Below are 15,238 nucleotides of genomic sequence, written 5' to 3' on the forward strand. Positions count from 1 at the left end.
ATGGAGTATATTGTATATTATTATTATTATTATGTGGAGTTCTCTCTCTCTCTCTCTATTATCTCTGGTTATTTCCCTCAAGCCCTCGCGGTTCCTCTAGGGATGGAGTATATTATTATTATTTTATTATTATTATGTGGAGTTCTCTCTCTCTCTATTATCTCCGGTCATTTCCCTCACGAGTCCTCGCGGTTTCTCATTCCTCGCGCCAAAGCTTTCAGATCGCCGCCACCCGGCAGAAGAGCGCCACCTATGGGCGGTACAATGTACGTAACGTAAGTGGAAACTGCGTATGTCCACACGACCAGAGACGCGACCTCCTCATCCCCACCATGAGCGCAGAGACCCGCGACCCCTGAGCCCCCGCCATTAGCGCAGAGACCCGCGACCCCTGAGCCCCCGCCATTAGCGCAGACATCCTCGGCCCGCCAGTGACCCGTGAGGTAAATGTAGGCGGGGTCCGGCTGTGATCTGTGAGGTAACGTGGGCGGGGCCAGACAGATGACGTCACTCCCGGCTCTCTTTCCCCCTTGTCAGCCGCCTGTTCCGCCTCACAGCTGCTCCGCTCCACCGAGAATGAGCTGTAAGAAGCGCGGCCACCCCGGGGGCTCCCCGGTACTGCACGACGGCTATGTCACCCCCCAGAAACCGGGCAAGAAACGGCGGGAGGAGGAGGCGGCGGACGAGGGTTGTGAGGGCTGGGATGTGGACGACGTGTGTCTGTACCTTGAGCGGCAGGGGCATGGAGACCTCCAGGATATATTCAGGGGTAAGAGACAGCTGTCAGGGGTGCTGGGACTTGTAGTGCCGCTACATGGACTGCTATTGTTCTCTAGAACCCAACTGGCTGCCGCACATTGAGGTGACCAGAACGATAAAGAGACTGTGCTCTGTGAGGTGCCCATATAGAGACTGTCCTCTGTGAGGTGCCCATATAGTGACTGTGCTCTGTGAGGTGACCAGAACGATAAAGAGACTGTGCTCTGTGAGGTGACCATATAGTGACTGTGCTCTGTGAGGTGACCATATAGTGACTGTGCTCTGTGAGGTGACCATATAGTGACTGTGCTCTGTGAGGTGACCATATAGTGACTGTGCTCTGTGAGGTGACCATATAGTGACTGTGCTCTGTGAGGTGCCCATATAGAGACTGTGCTCTGTGAGGGGACCATATAGTGACTGTGCTCTGTGAGGTGACCATATAGTGACTGTGCTCTGTGAGGTGACCATATAGTGACTGTGCTCTGTGAGGTGACCATATAGTGACTGTGCTCTGTGGGGTGACCATATAGTGACTGTGCTCTGTGAGGTGACCGTATAGTGACTGTGCTCTGTGAGGGGACCATATAGTGACTGTGGTCTGTGAGGGGACCATATAGTGACTGTGCTCTGTGAGGGGACCATATAGTGACTGTGCTCTGTGAGGGGACCATATAGTGACTGTGCTCTGTGAGGGGACCATATAGTGACTGTGCTCTGTGAGGGGACCATATTGTGACTGTGCTCTGTGAGGGGACCATATTGTGACTGTGCTCTGTGAGGTGACCGTATAGTGACTGTGCTCTGTGAGGGGACCATATAGTGACTGTGCTCTGTGAGGTGACCGTATAGTGACTGTGCTCTGTGAGGTGACCGTATAGTGACTTTGCTCTGTGAGGTGACCGTATAGTGACTGTGCTCTGTGAGGGGACCGTATAGTGACTGTGCTCTGTGGGGTGACCATATAGTGACTGTGCTCTGTGAGGTGACCATATAGTGACTGTGCTCTGTGAGGTGACCATATAGTGACTGTGCTCTGTGGGGTGCCCATATAGTGACTGTGCTCTGTGAGGTGACCAGAACGATAAAGTGACTGTGCTCTGTGAGGTGACCATATAGTGACTGTGCTCTGTGAGGTGACCTTATAGTGACTGTGCTCTGTGAGGTGACCATATAGTGACTGTGCTCTGTGAGGTGACCATATAGTGACTGTGCTCTGTGAGGTGACCATATAGTGACAGTGCTCTGTGAGGTGACCATATAGTGACTGTGGTCTGTGAGGGGACCATATAGTGACTGTGGTCTGTGAGGGGACCATATAGTGACTGTGCTCTGTGAGGTGACCGTATAGTGACTGTGCTCTGTGAGGTGACCGTATAGTGACTGTGCTCTGTGAGGTGACCGTATAGTGACTGTGGTCTGTGAGGGGACCATATAGTGACTGTGGTCTGTGAGGGGACCATATAGTGACTGTGGTCTGTGAGGGGACCATATAGTGACTGTGCTCTGTGAGGGGACCATATAGTGACTGTGCTCTGTGAGGGGACCATATAGTGACTGTGCTCTGTGAGGGGACCATATAGTGACTGTGCTCTGTGAGGGGACCATATAGTGACTGTGCTCTGTGAGGGGACCATATAGTGACTGTGCTCTGTGAGGGGACCATATAGTGACTGTGCTCTGTGAGGGGACCATATAGTGACTGTGCTCTGTGAGGGGACCATATAGTGACTGTGCTCTGTGAGGGGACCATATAGTGACTGTGCTCTGTGAGGGGACCATATAGTGACTGTGCTCTGTGAGGGGACCATATAGTGACTGTGCTCTGTGAGGGGACCATAAAGAGACTGTGCTCTGTGAGGGGACCATATAGTGACTGTGCTCTGTGAGGTGATCAGAACGATAAAGTGACTGTGCTCTGTGAGGTGACCAGAACGATAAAGTGACTGCTCTGTGAGGGGACCATATAGTGACTGTGCTCTGTGAGGGGACCATATAGTGACTGTGCTCTGTGAGGGGACCATATAGTGACTGTGCTCTGTGAGGGGACCATATAGTGACTGTGCTCTGTGAGGGGACCATATAGTGACTGTGCTCTGTGAGGGGACCATATAGTGACTGTGCTCTGTGAGGGGACCATATAGTGACTGTGCTCTGTGAGGGGACCATATAGTGACTGTGCTCTGTGAGGGGACCATATAGTGACTGTGCTCTGTGAGGGGACCATATAGTGACTGTGCTCTGTGAGGGGACCATATAGTGACTGTGCTCTGTGAGGGGACCATATAGTGACTGTGCTCTGTGAGGGGACCATATAGTGACTGTGCTCTGTGAGGGGACCATATAGTGACTGTGCTCTGTGAGGGGACCATATAGTGACTGTGCTCTGTGAGGGGACCATATAGTGACTGTGCTCTGTGAGGGGACCATAAAGAGACTGTGCTCTGTGAGGGGACCATATAGTGACTGTGCTCTGTGAGGTGATCAGAACGATAAAGTGACTGTGCTCTGTGAGGTGACCAGAACGATAAAGTGACTGCTCTGTGAGGGGACCATATAGTGACTGTGGTCTGTGAGGTGACCATATAGTGACTGTGCTCTGTGAGGTGACCATATAGTGACTGTGCTCTGTGAGGGGACCATAAAGAGACTGTGCTCTGTGAGGTGACCATATAGTGACTGTGCTCTGTGAGGGGACCATATAGTGACTGTGCTCTGTGAGGGGACCATAAAGAGACTGTGCTCTGTGAGGTGACCATAAAGAGACTGTGCTCTGTGAGGTGACCATAAAGAGACTGTGCTCTGTGAGGTGACCATAAAGAGACTGTGCTCTGTGAGGTGACCATAAAGAGACTGTGCTCTGTGAGGTGACCATAAAGAGACTGTGCTCTGTGGGGTGACCATATAGTGACTGTGCTCTGTGAGGTGACCGTATAGTGACTGTGCTCTGTGAGGTGACCGTATAGTGACTGTGCTCTGTGAGGTGACCATATAGTGACTGTGCTCTGTGAGGTGACCATATAGTGACTGTGCTCTGTGAGGTGACCATATAGTGACTGTGCTCTGTGAGGTGACCAGAACGATAAAGTGACTGTGCTCTGTGAGGTGACCATATAGTGACTGTGCTCTGTGAGGTGACCATATAGTGACTGTGCTCTGTGGGGTGCCCATATAGTGACTGTGCTCTGTGAGGTGACCAGAACGATAAAGTGACTGTGCTCTGTGAGGTGACCATATAGTGACTGTGCTCTGTGAGGTGACCATATAGTGACTGTGGTCTGTGAGGTGCCCATATAGTGACTGTGCTCTGTGAGGTGACCGTATAGTGACTGTGCTCTGTGAGGTGACCGTATAGTGACTGTGCTCTGTGAGGTGACCATATAGTGACTGTGCTCTGTGAGGGGACCATATAGTGACTGTGCTCTGTGAGGTGACCGTATAGTGACTGTGCTCTGTGAGGTGACCGTATAGTGACTGTGCTCTGTGAGGTGACCATATAGTGACTGTGCTCTGTGAGGGGACCATATAGTGACTGTGCTCTGTGAGGGGACCATATAGTGACTGTGGTCTGTGAGGGGACCATATAGTGACTGTGGTCTGTGAGGGGACCATATAGTGACTGTGCTCTGTGAGGGGACCATATAGTGACTGTGCTCTGTGAGGGGACCGTATAGTGACTGTGCTCTGTGGGGTGACCGTATAGTGACTGTGCTCTGTGAGGTGACCGTATAGTGACTGTGCTCTGTGAGGTGACCATATAGTGACTGTGCTCTGTGAGGTGACCATATAGTGACTGTGCTCTGTGAGGGGACCATATAGTGACTGTGCTCTGTGAGGGGACCATATAGTGACTGTGCTCTGTGAGGGGACCATATAGTGACTGTGTTCTGTGAGGTGCCCATATAGTGACTGTGGTCTGTGAGGTGCCCATATAGTGACTGTGGTCTGTGAGGGGACCATATAGTGACTGTGCTCTGTGAGGGGACCATATAGTGACTGTGCTCTGTGAGGTGACCAGAACGATAAAGTGACTGTGCTCTGTGGGGTGCCCATATAGTGACACTGCTCTGTGAGGTGCCCATATAGTGACTGTGCTCTGTGAGGGGACCATATAGTGACTGTGGTCTGTGAGGGGACCATATAGTGACTGTGCTCTGTGAGGGGACCATATAGTGACTGTGCTCTGTGAGGGGACCATATAGTGACTGTGCTCTGTGAGGGGACCATATAGTGACTGTGCTCTGTGGGGTGACCGTATAGTGACTGTGCTCTGTGAGGTGACCGTATAGTGACTGTGCTCTGTGAGGTGACCATATAGTGACTGTGCTCTGTGAGGTGACCATATAGTGACTGTGCTCTGTGAGGGGACCATATAGTGACTGTGCTCTGTGAGGGGACCATATAGTGACTGTGCTCTGTGAGGGGACCATATAGTGACTGTGTTCTGTGAGGTGCCCATATAGTGACTGTGGTCTGTGAGGTGCCCATATAGTGACTGTGGTCTGTGAGGGGACCATATAGTGACTGTGGTCTGTGAGGTGACCATATAGTGACTGTGCTCTGTGGGGTGACCATATAGTGACTGTGCTCTGTGGGGTGACCATATAGTGACTGTGCTCTGTGGGGTGACCATATAGTGACTGTGCTCTGTGGGGTGACCATATAGTGACTGTGCTCTGTGAGGTGACCATATAGTGACTGTGCTCTGTGAGGTGCCTAACTGTAGAGCGATTGCCGTGTATCATCCTGTTAAAGGGGTAGTCCAGTGGTGAAAAACTTATCCCCTATCCTAAGGATAGGGGATAAGTTTGAGATCGCGGGGGGTCCGACCGCTGGGGCCCCCTGCGATCTCTCTGTACGGGGCCCAGGCTCTCCGCCGAGATAGCGGGTGTTGACCACCGCACGAGGCGGCGGCCGACACGCCCCCTCAATACATCTCTATGGCAGAGCCGGAGATTGCCGAAGGCAGCGCTTCGGCTCTGCCATAGAGTTGTATTGAGGGGGCGTGTCGGCCGCCGCCTCGTGCGGAGGTCGACACGCCCCCTTCCCGCGGGCTGTCGGGGCTCCGTACAGGAGATCGCAGGGGGCCCCAGCGGTCGGACCCCCCGCGATCTGCAACTTATCCCCTATCCTTAGGATAGGGGATAAGTTGCTCACCACTGAATCACCACTGGACTACTCCTTTAAAGAAGAACTCCAGCAAAATGAACTTTTCTCCCTATTCACAGGATATGGGGATAAGTAGCTGATCGCGGAGAGGTCTGACTGCTGGGACTCACCGCTATCTCCAGAACAGGACCGGCTCTTTCCCTAAGGAGCGCGTGTTGTCCACCGGTAGACTGTTTCTATGGGAGCGCCGATGATGCCAGAGTCCTGTACTCGCGTCTTTTCTGCACTCACATAGAAATGAATGGAGCGCGTGTTGCCTGCAGCACATCCTCCTCACTGACAGCCGGGGCTCGTTCCAGAGATCGTGGGGGTCCCAGCGGCCGGACGCCCTGGGATCAGCTAATTATCACCTATGCTGCGGATAGAGGATAAGTGTCTATTGCTGCAGATCTCCTTTAGGCCCTGTTCACACATCAGATTTGAAGTTTGTTTTAAGGCCGGTTTCACACAGGTGTAAAACAGCTGCAAGTATCGGGCAAATCTACAACTGTATGAATCAAAAGAAACTAATTTTAGGCAGAGACTTTCGGCACTAATATGGGTGCAAAAATGCACCTGTGTGAAACCAGTCTTAGCGAAGATTCTCTGGGGAGATCTGTACATGAAGCTTCATGTGGGACAGAAACTTTCACAGATAAAAAAAAAAGAAATTCCACCGCATGATTAGGCAGGTTGTCTGCTGTTTAGCCAATGCCAATAAAATGTACAAAAAAATAAATAAAATAAAGTTGCACTACATAAAGACGGCCTAGTCTGTAAGAAGATTGCCAAGACCCTGAAACTGAGCTGCAGCACGGTGGGCAAAACCACACAGGACAGGTTCCAGGCCTTGCCATGGTTGACTAAAAGAAATTAAGTGCACGTAGGTTGAAGGGGTGTGGTGGTTGCCCTGTCAGTACTCGGACCATATGCCACACACCGCATTGCTGTCTTCCCAGAAGGAAGCCTCTTCTAAAGATGGTGCACAAGAAAGACTGCAAACAGTTTGCTGAAGACAATCGACTAGAGATGGATTACTGGACTGTGTCCTGGGGTCCGATGAGACCAAGATAAACTTATTGGGAACAGATGGCGTCAAGTGTGTGAGGTGACAACCAGGGGAGGAGTACAAAGACAAGTGTGTCCTGTCTACAGTCAGGGATGGTGGTGGGAGGGTCATGGTCTGGGGGGGCTACATGAGTCCTGCTGGCACTGGGGGCTACAGTTCATTGAGGGGACCATGAATGCTAAGATGTACTGTGACATACTGAAGCGGAGCATGATCCCCTCCCTTCAAAGATTGTGCTGCAGGGGTTCACTCACTTTTGTTGGCAAGGATTAGGCATTAAAGGACAACTGCAGCGGTATGACACTTATCCCCTATCCTGTGGATGGGGGATAAGTGTTTTACTGCGGGGGGTCCAACCGCTGGGACCCCCTGCGATCTCCCTAACGGGGCGCCGCCATTAGCGCTCGTGGTGAGCGTTAAGGCGCGTAGCGTCGACCTAGAGGTCGACGGTGACGCCCCATCTCCTCCCCGTCCCCATACAGTTCTATGGGGGAGACTGGGAGGCACGAACGCTGCCTCCCCGCCTCTCCCATAGAGATGTATGGAGGAGGCGTGCCGGCTGCAACAGCCGCGGCCCAGTACAGGAGATCACAGGGGGTCCCAGCGGTCGGACTCCCCGCTATCAAACACTTATCTCCTATCCTGTATATAGGGGATAAGTGTTAATCACGCTGCAGATGTCCTTTAATGTGTGTGTGTGTTCAGTTATTTTGGGGAAACCCAACATTTAAAGGGTACCTTTCATCAAAAAAACTTTTGATATTATAGATTAATGTTTGCAGAATAACTTTCCATTTGCATGTTAAAAAATATTCTATTTAATTTTCCACTTTGAAAAAATTACCACTAGAGGTCTCGCTACCAGTTCTGCCCGCAAGCCCTTTTTATAGATTTCATACTCGTGCTGGAGTCCTAAATCTCGGACTGCAGCCAGGACACAAACAAGCTCAGCACTGCTCCCTGCCTGTCAATTAGACAGGCAGGAACCAGCACTGTGCTCATAGCACAACAGGGCATACTCCTGACTCTGCCTTACTGCAGGCCCTCATTCATTTTACTATTTGAGCTCCAATCTTTCGTCTCTCTGCACATTCAGTTGTAAACAGAAGATTCAGAGCTGCCAGCTGAGCTTGTTTGTGTCCTGGCTGCAGTCTGGGATTTAGGACTCCAGCATGAGTCTGAAATCTATAAAAAGGGCTTGTCGGCCAGGACTGGTAGGGAGACCTCTAGTGGTCATTTTTTTTCAAAGTGGAAAATTAAATAGAAAGAAGCAACAGACAATTGAAAAGTTATTTTGCATTCATTAATCTATAATATATCAAAAGTTTTTTGGATGAAAGGTACCCTTTAGAGAAGTAGTCTAATGGAAAAAAAAAAAAAAAAAAATTCTATCCGCAGGATAGGGGGATGAGTGTCAGATCGCTGGGGGTCCGACAACTGGGACCCCCTACCATCTACTGCCTGGCACACTGGCTCTCTACTTAAATACCGTGTATCAACCATAGCATGAAGCTGTGGCAGACACGCTCCCTCCATGTATCTCTACAGGAGAGCTGGAGATACACGAATGCTGTGTTTCTGACTCTCCCGTAGAGATGCATGGAGGAGGCGTTTGCACAGGCTGTGCACTCACTACTTTACATTGTAGCAGAGTGTCATTTCCTAAAGGGGTACTCCGGCGCTTAGACATCTTATCCCCTATCCAAAGGATAGGGGATGAGATGCCTGATTGCGGGGGTCCCGCTGCTGGGGACCCCCGTGAACTTGCACACCACACCCTGTTTAAAATCAGTCCCCAGAGCGTGTTCGCTCCAGGTCTGATTACTGTTGATCACGGGGCTGGAGTGTTGTGACGTCACGCTCCGCCCCCCTCAATGCAAGCCTATGGGAGGGGGCGTGACAGCTGTCACGCCCCCTCCCATAGGCTTGCATTGAGGGGGCGGAGCCTTGACATCACAACGCTCGAGCCCCCGTGATCGACAGTAATCAGACCCGGAGCGAACACGCTCCGGGGACTGATTTTAAACGGGGTGCTGCGGGACCCCCACGCGATCAGGCATCTTATCCCCTATCTTTTGGATAAGATGTCTAAGTGCCGGAGTACCCCTTTTAAGTGTTACAAGCACACCGTGTGCCCAGCTTCAGTCTCCTGATCCCCCTCTGCATTCCGGCCGGTGATGGGTAGCACCCAATGCAGATATGAAACAGGCACTATGGTCCAGCGCAGAATGTGCAGTTTCAACATTTTATTCTAGTAAGTTCAAACATGGTAAAAAGGAAGTCAGGACTTCCTTTCACTGTGCCTGATGTTTTATATCTTGCTGCAATAAAATTTCGAAACTGCAGGTTTTGCGCTCGACCATTGTGCCTATTTCATGTCTTTACTGTTATACATAAAATAAAATTACATAAAATAGATATAATCAAATGTTAAACTTGAGAGGGGTGGACTTGGTTATGTGGGATACTATAAATGTTCAAAGCAAAAAAATAAATAAATAAATAAAAAGTGCCGGGAAATACATAGTGCACTTTATTGTAAAAGTAACACGTTCTCTATTCTGTGGGTCATTAAGACGACCCCCATAGTTACATGCTTTTCCACTATTGTAGTGCTTTTAAAAAAGTCAAACTTATTTTGTTAAAAAAAAATAAGTGTTTTCACCCCTCAAGGACGATGGCCGTAAATATACATTATTTTGAGCTGGGTCTTGGCACGCTAGGATATACATTTACACCCTGTACATGAAGCGCACACACAGAAGCTGCACTCTCTACTTGCATGGCAGGTCCTGGCTGCTATCAGTAGCCCGGGGACCCACCGGTAATGGCTGACATCAGTGATCATTAAAATGATCACACATCTGCGGAATTAATGGGGCTGGGGGAGACTCCTCTGATCACCCGTGGCCTAATAGCTGCAGTTCAATAAGTCATAATAGCCACCGGAGGTCCCCTTACATGTCTCTCTGATCTTATAAATTTAATTTATCCGCTATGCTAATTAGGACATAACTTTCATTGCATCACTGTGTTCTCTCCCAGACCACTCACATCCCCTCCTGTAGCCCCACCTGCACAACAAGACTGAGCCGCCCCTCAGCAGTGACGTGGAGCTGAGGTCAATGCAGTAACGTCACAATCCCGCCGATACAACACTGTTACAGTGCATACGCAACATCTCACATTGGCCTCACAAATACCTTTTGCATTTATTTTGTTTTACTATTGTTGATTGGTTTCCTCAATACAAAATTAGGCAACTCACTTAAACTGAACCTGTCATTAACAAAAACTTTTTATATCATATGTATATTTGTAATATGCATTGGTTAAAACATTTATATTTTTGTCCCTGAAGCTATTGCCTGTGTGTCTCTATAAGGAGTCCAAATACAGGAAATGAAGGTGGACTAGCGGCGGGCCCTGTGCGCTGAGGACGAGACGGGGGCCCTGTGCGCTGAGGACGAGACGGGGGGCCCTGTGCGCTGAGGACGAGACGGGGGCCCTGTGCGCTGAGGACGAGACGGGGGCCCTGGGCACGAATGCTATGGGTTCACACATGAGGATGATTGACAAGCCAGGAGCCTGCACAGAGCCCTACTTGTCCTGTCCTCACTTCCTGTATTTGGACTCCTCACAGGCAATAGCTGCAGGGACCGCACGTTTTCACCAATCTATATTACAAATATACATATAATTATATGATCTAAGTTATGTAAAATGTTTTTGTTGATGACAGGTACACTTAAAGCTCTCTACTAACAGATGTTTTTGGGGGAGAGACTGATCGACATGTTAGATTTCATTCGTCTGGCCCTGTACTCATTAGCTTACCTCATGAATTTTAAGACTCTACGAGCCAGCAAAAACTTTGGAGCCAGAATGCTGCACGTGTCATATGATCAGTTGTTGTTATCCTCTCATCTCCCCCCTGTGTGTCAGTCATTAGTGCCCTCTCATCTTTTAAAAACATACCCTCACCTCCGGTGTGCAGCAGCGGATGTTTTTGCTTGGTGCTCCAGTGTCACCTGAGCAACTGATGTCAATTGACTGCCGCAGCCAATTAACAGCCTCGGAGGTGACTTTGTCTTACGGAGTATGGAACGTCACCTGACATCTACTATTCATGAAATGCCGAAAGGCGGGGGGGGGGGGAAATCGATACAGGAACGTAGCTGTAAGGAAGTAAATGTTGGTTATTTATAAAAATTAAATTAATGGACAACCCCTATTGAAACGCCTGGCAAAATTCTAGGAGTCAGCACAACATTTTTAGTCGCCATGGCTGCCTGGCACCCGTGTTTTGTCAAGGCCTGGCTTTTACCTTTCCTCTCCCCATACAGAACTCATGAATGTTCAGTGAAGCCGGACACTTGTGTATAGTAGAATCGGGTGAGATAACTGTCCGTCAAAGGAATATTCAGCCAACACTATCAGCACGTTATACTCTCAAATAATACTGTGTATGCATCGCCCATGTCACTGGACGACTAGGCTATGTTTATCACTTGTTTTTATCCATTTCTGTTTTTAGGATTTTCCCCCCACATAACTACTTACCAATTTTTTTTCCCTATCTCCCTAGAAAATAAAATAAGGGGAACAAGTCTTCAGTACCTCACAGAAGAACACTTGAAAGAAATGAACATCAAGTAAGCTTAGTTGTTACTAGTATTTAATATTTTGTCAAACATGTCTAATAAATATTCCATGCGGCGTCCTCGTGGCACATCCAGATCCTCTACACGGCAATATTATCAGTGCGGGATACCACACCGCCAAAGGGCACAATTCTACCACCATCATCAGGTGTAGTTTTTCCTACCATAAATATCTCAGAGCCTTAGACTAACATACATCTGTTTCCACTGGATGTGCCACTTATTTAACTGCATTCTGGCCTACTATCCAGGAATCTGGGGTCATGTATGTGGTTATTTGAATATTATATCTGGCAGCCTGTTGCGCAATATCCAATTTTGGTGCGGCTGTTACCTTATAAATGCACAATACAGGCTACTATCTGTGTAATACCCTCTGAAGCCATCAATTTCTGTAGTGGATGTGTATCATTAATGCATCTGTATTACTTATTGGATGTATATCTTCATTATATCTGCATAATCTATTATGTAAATTTCACCATATCTTTAAGACAGATCTGACTTAGACTGACACAGACTTCCTCTCTGAGACGCCTGCTAATTTCTGTCACCCTTTATCATACTATTGATTACTTTATTGTATATGTCTTATTAGGTACACCCATTTATATAATTTGTTTTTTGTGGTTCTCTTATCCCTGATGAGTCCCCCCTTTATTAAGGAGGGCGAAACGCGTAGGTAAAAGAGACCTACCACAATTTTAAGATTTTATTGTACTACCCCCCTATATATTGTTCTTTTTCTATTTCCACTTATATTAGGAGTAGAATTTATTAGGGACTTTAAGAATAGGGTTTCACCTGTACCCCTTTTTTCCGTATGCCCCCAATCCATGTGTGTACCCCTTATTATTATTGTTTACTAATATCGGTAAAAGCTATGTTTTAACCTAACTCGAATGGTGTTTATACTAAGTGGTGCTTGATAATAAATATTGCAGCAGCATAATAGATCTGTTATAAGTCATAAATCACTTCCTTTACCCATAAAGAAATGCCAAAATTTGTCACTTCCCAAAAAAAAGAAATTGAATAAAGTGTTGTAAAAAAAATCCCTTATAAGATCCAAAATGATAAAAAAAAAAAAAAAAAACTAGGCTTTTGCACAAAAACAAGCACCCCAAAGATGAGTTTTTTTTTTTTTTTAAATAAACTCAAGCTGCTGGGGCTGGGAAAGTAGTGTTACAACTCTTTGATACCTTCTGAGATTGGAAAAGCTGGGTAAAGCCGAGTGATGCCACATGATATGTCTCCATAATATTTTCTGCTTGTCACTGCTCCATTTGTGTAGCCTGAATTAATCTAAACGTGTGTTTCCCAGTGTGCCTCTAGCTGTTGTAACACTACTACTCCTAGCATTCTGTGAGTTGGCTGTCCAGGCATGCTGGGAGTTGTAGTTCTGCAACAGCTGTAGGCATCCTGGTTTGAAAATGCTGATCAAAACATAAGAAGAGAACAGTGCTGTCATTCCAGCCTTCATCTATTACAATGAGTTTCCTCTTGCAGTCAGAGCTTTCCTGGCAAAAAATGATTGAGCTTCAGTGGATTTAACTCCTTCCTTACCCATGACATAAATGTATGTCATAAGTCGGGCGAGCAGACATAACGCGGGTCTGTTTCATAACCGGAAGATGCCTGCCGCAGACATCTGCCAGTAATGATGGAAATTGTGATGAGTTGCTAGGGAAGCCCTAGTCCTTACCTGGTCCTCGGTGTCTTACCTGGCTTTGTGATTGCTGAAAGCTGCCTTAGGCAGCCCTTAGCAATCGAGCACAGTTTCATGGCTCAATGTAATGCAATAGCATTACATTGGTCTATGTAATCCATCTAATTAAAAAAGGTAAAAATAAAAATGTAAAAAAAAATTCCTCCCCTAATGAAATGTAATCCCTCCCCTTTTCCCTTTTTTATTTATTTAAAACACTGTATACAAAAAGAAATACACATATTTGGTATCGTCGCGTGCGTAATTGTCCAAACTATTAAAATATATTTCTGATTCTGCAAGGTGAATGGCATAAACACAAAAAAACTTCCAAAATTGCTGATCTTTTGATTACTTTTTTTGGCATTTGATGTAACCAAAGTCATCAAAAAGCCATAACTACACTTAAGTGGTACTGTTTAAAACTACAGCTCATGGTGCAAATAAATCCTAACACAACTCAATAGGTGGAAAAATATAGAAAAATTATAGGAGTGAGAACATGGTAATGAACAGAGGGTTTGTTGTTTTTTTTTTTTTACCATAAACGAAACAGATTATTAAAATGTGGCATTGGAATCGTACTGACCCATAGAATAAAGATAGCATGTCGGTCTTACCGTATTTTGAACTTCAAAAAATGACTGCCCCACAAAATTGTGCAATTCCATATATATTTTTTATTTATTTTGCCCATGACATTTTCTTCTGGCTTTGTTACACATTATTTTATCATACAATGTATATCAGTGGAAGGTTCAAACCCATTTTGCAAAAAATAAGCCCTAATACAACTTTGTCAGTGGAAAAAAGTTTTATAGGACTTAGAAGGTAAGGAGAAAAAAAAAACGTGAGCCAGAAAAAAATTCAATGAGTCGTGAAGGGGTTAAAGGGCCTCTATGTTGCCCTCAACCCCTTCCCCAATGAATGACTCGAGCTCCGCTCTAGACAGTTTTGATGGGAGTCTGGCAATACGTGGCAGCAGCGGATGTCACTGTAACAGAAAGCAGTACAGGTACGGCAGTAAGTGGTAAAGGATTACATACCCCGTACATGTATGACAGTCTGCATTAAGAGGTTAATTAAAGGAAAACTGTCAGCTTGCTCCCCCCGCACTAACCAGCGGTACTGGCTGGTAGTGCGGCGGACGCTGATCAGTTTGATGCGGTTTTCTGTATATGCTAATTAGGGGCTAACTTGCACTGGCCAGCTAACTGGCACTGATGTCAGCATTTCTTGCCGCAGCGCTGCCCATCTCATCAATATTGATGAGATGGGCGGCCCTGCGGCCAGAAACGCTGACGTCAGAGTGCCAGTTAGCCCGGCCGGTGCAAGTTAGAACCTAATTACCATATACCGAAAACCGAAGATTTCGGCCGAACGGTGGGGTGGATCCGGGCACAGTAGGCATCAAACTGATCAGCGTTCCCTGCACTACCGGCCAGTACCGCTGGTTAGTACTGGGGGGGCAAGCTGACCGTTTTCCTTTTAAAGGTGTACTCCCGTAAATAAATTTTTTTAATCAACTGGTGCCAGAAAGTTAAACAGATTTGTAAATTACTTCTATTAAAAAAATCTTAATCCTTCCAGTACTTTTTAGCTGCTGAATACTACAGAGGAAATGCTTATCTTTAGATTTCTCTGTCATGACTAAAATGCTCTCTGCTGTCCATTTTAAGAACTGCCCAGAGCAGGAGAAAATCCTCATAGCAAACACATGCTGCTCTGGACAGTTCCTAAAATGGACAGCAGAGGTCAGCAGAGAGCACTGTGGTCATGACATCGAGGAAATCTAAAAAGATAAGCATTTCCTCTGTAGTATATAGCCCCTAAAAAGTACTGGAAGGGTTAAGATTTTTAAATAGAAGTAATTTACAAATCTGTTTAACT

At 47.1% G+C, this 15,238-nt stretch overlaps 1 protein-coding gene across 4 annotated transcripts in view; it reads left to right on the forward strand.

Moving 5' to 3' along the window:
* The first annotated feature begins 197 nt into the window (after positions 1-197).
* The window catches only part of SAMHD1 (SAM and HD domain containing deoxynucleoside triphosphate triphosphohydrolase 1), a 92,128-nt gene continuing 77,087 nt past the window's right edge, over positions 198-15,238 (forward strand). The window contains exons 1-2 of one of the 4 annotated variants that reach the window (XM_056549350.1): positions 198-275; positions 11,565-11,631. In XM_056549350.1, coding sequence (XP_056405325.1) covers positions 11,621-11,631 — 11 coding nt within the window. In that variant the 5' untranslated portion in view covers positions 198-275; positions 11,565-11,620. The other 3 variants (XM_056549351.1, XM_056549352.1, XM_056549349.1) reach the window with 3 other exon arrangements.

The sequence above is a fragment of the Hyla sarda genome, chromosome 12, assembly GCF_029499605.1.
Source record: "Hyla sarda isolate aHylSar1 chromosome 12, aHylSar1.hap1, whole genome shotgun sequence".
Taxonomy (NCBI): domain Eukaryota; kingdom Metazoa; phylum Chordata; class Amphibia; order Anura; family Hylidae; genus Hyla; species Hyla sarda.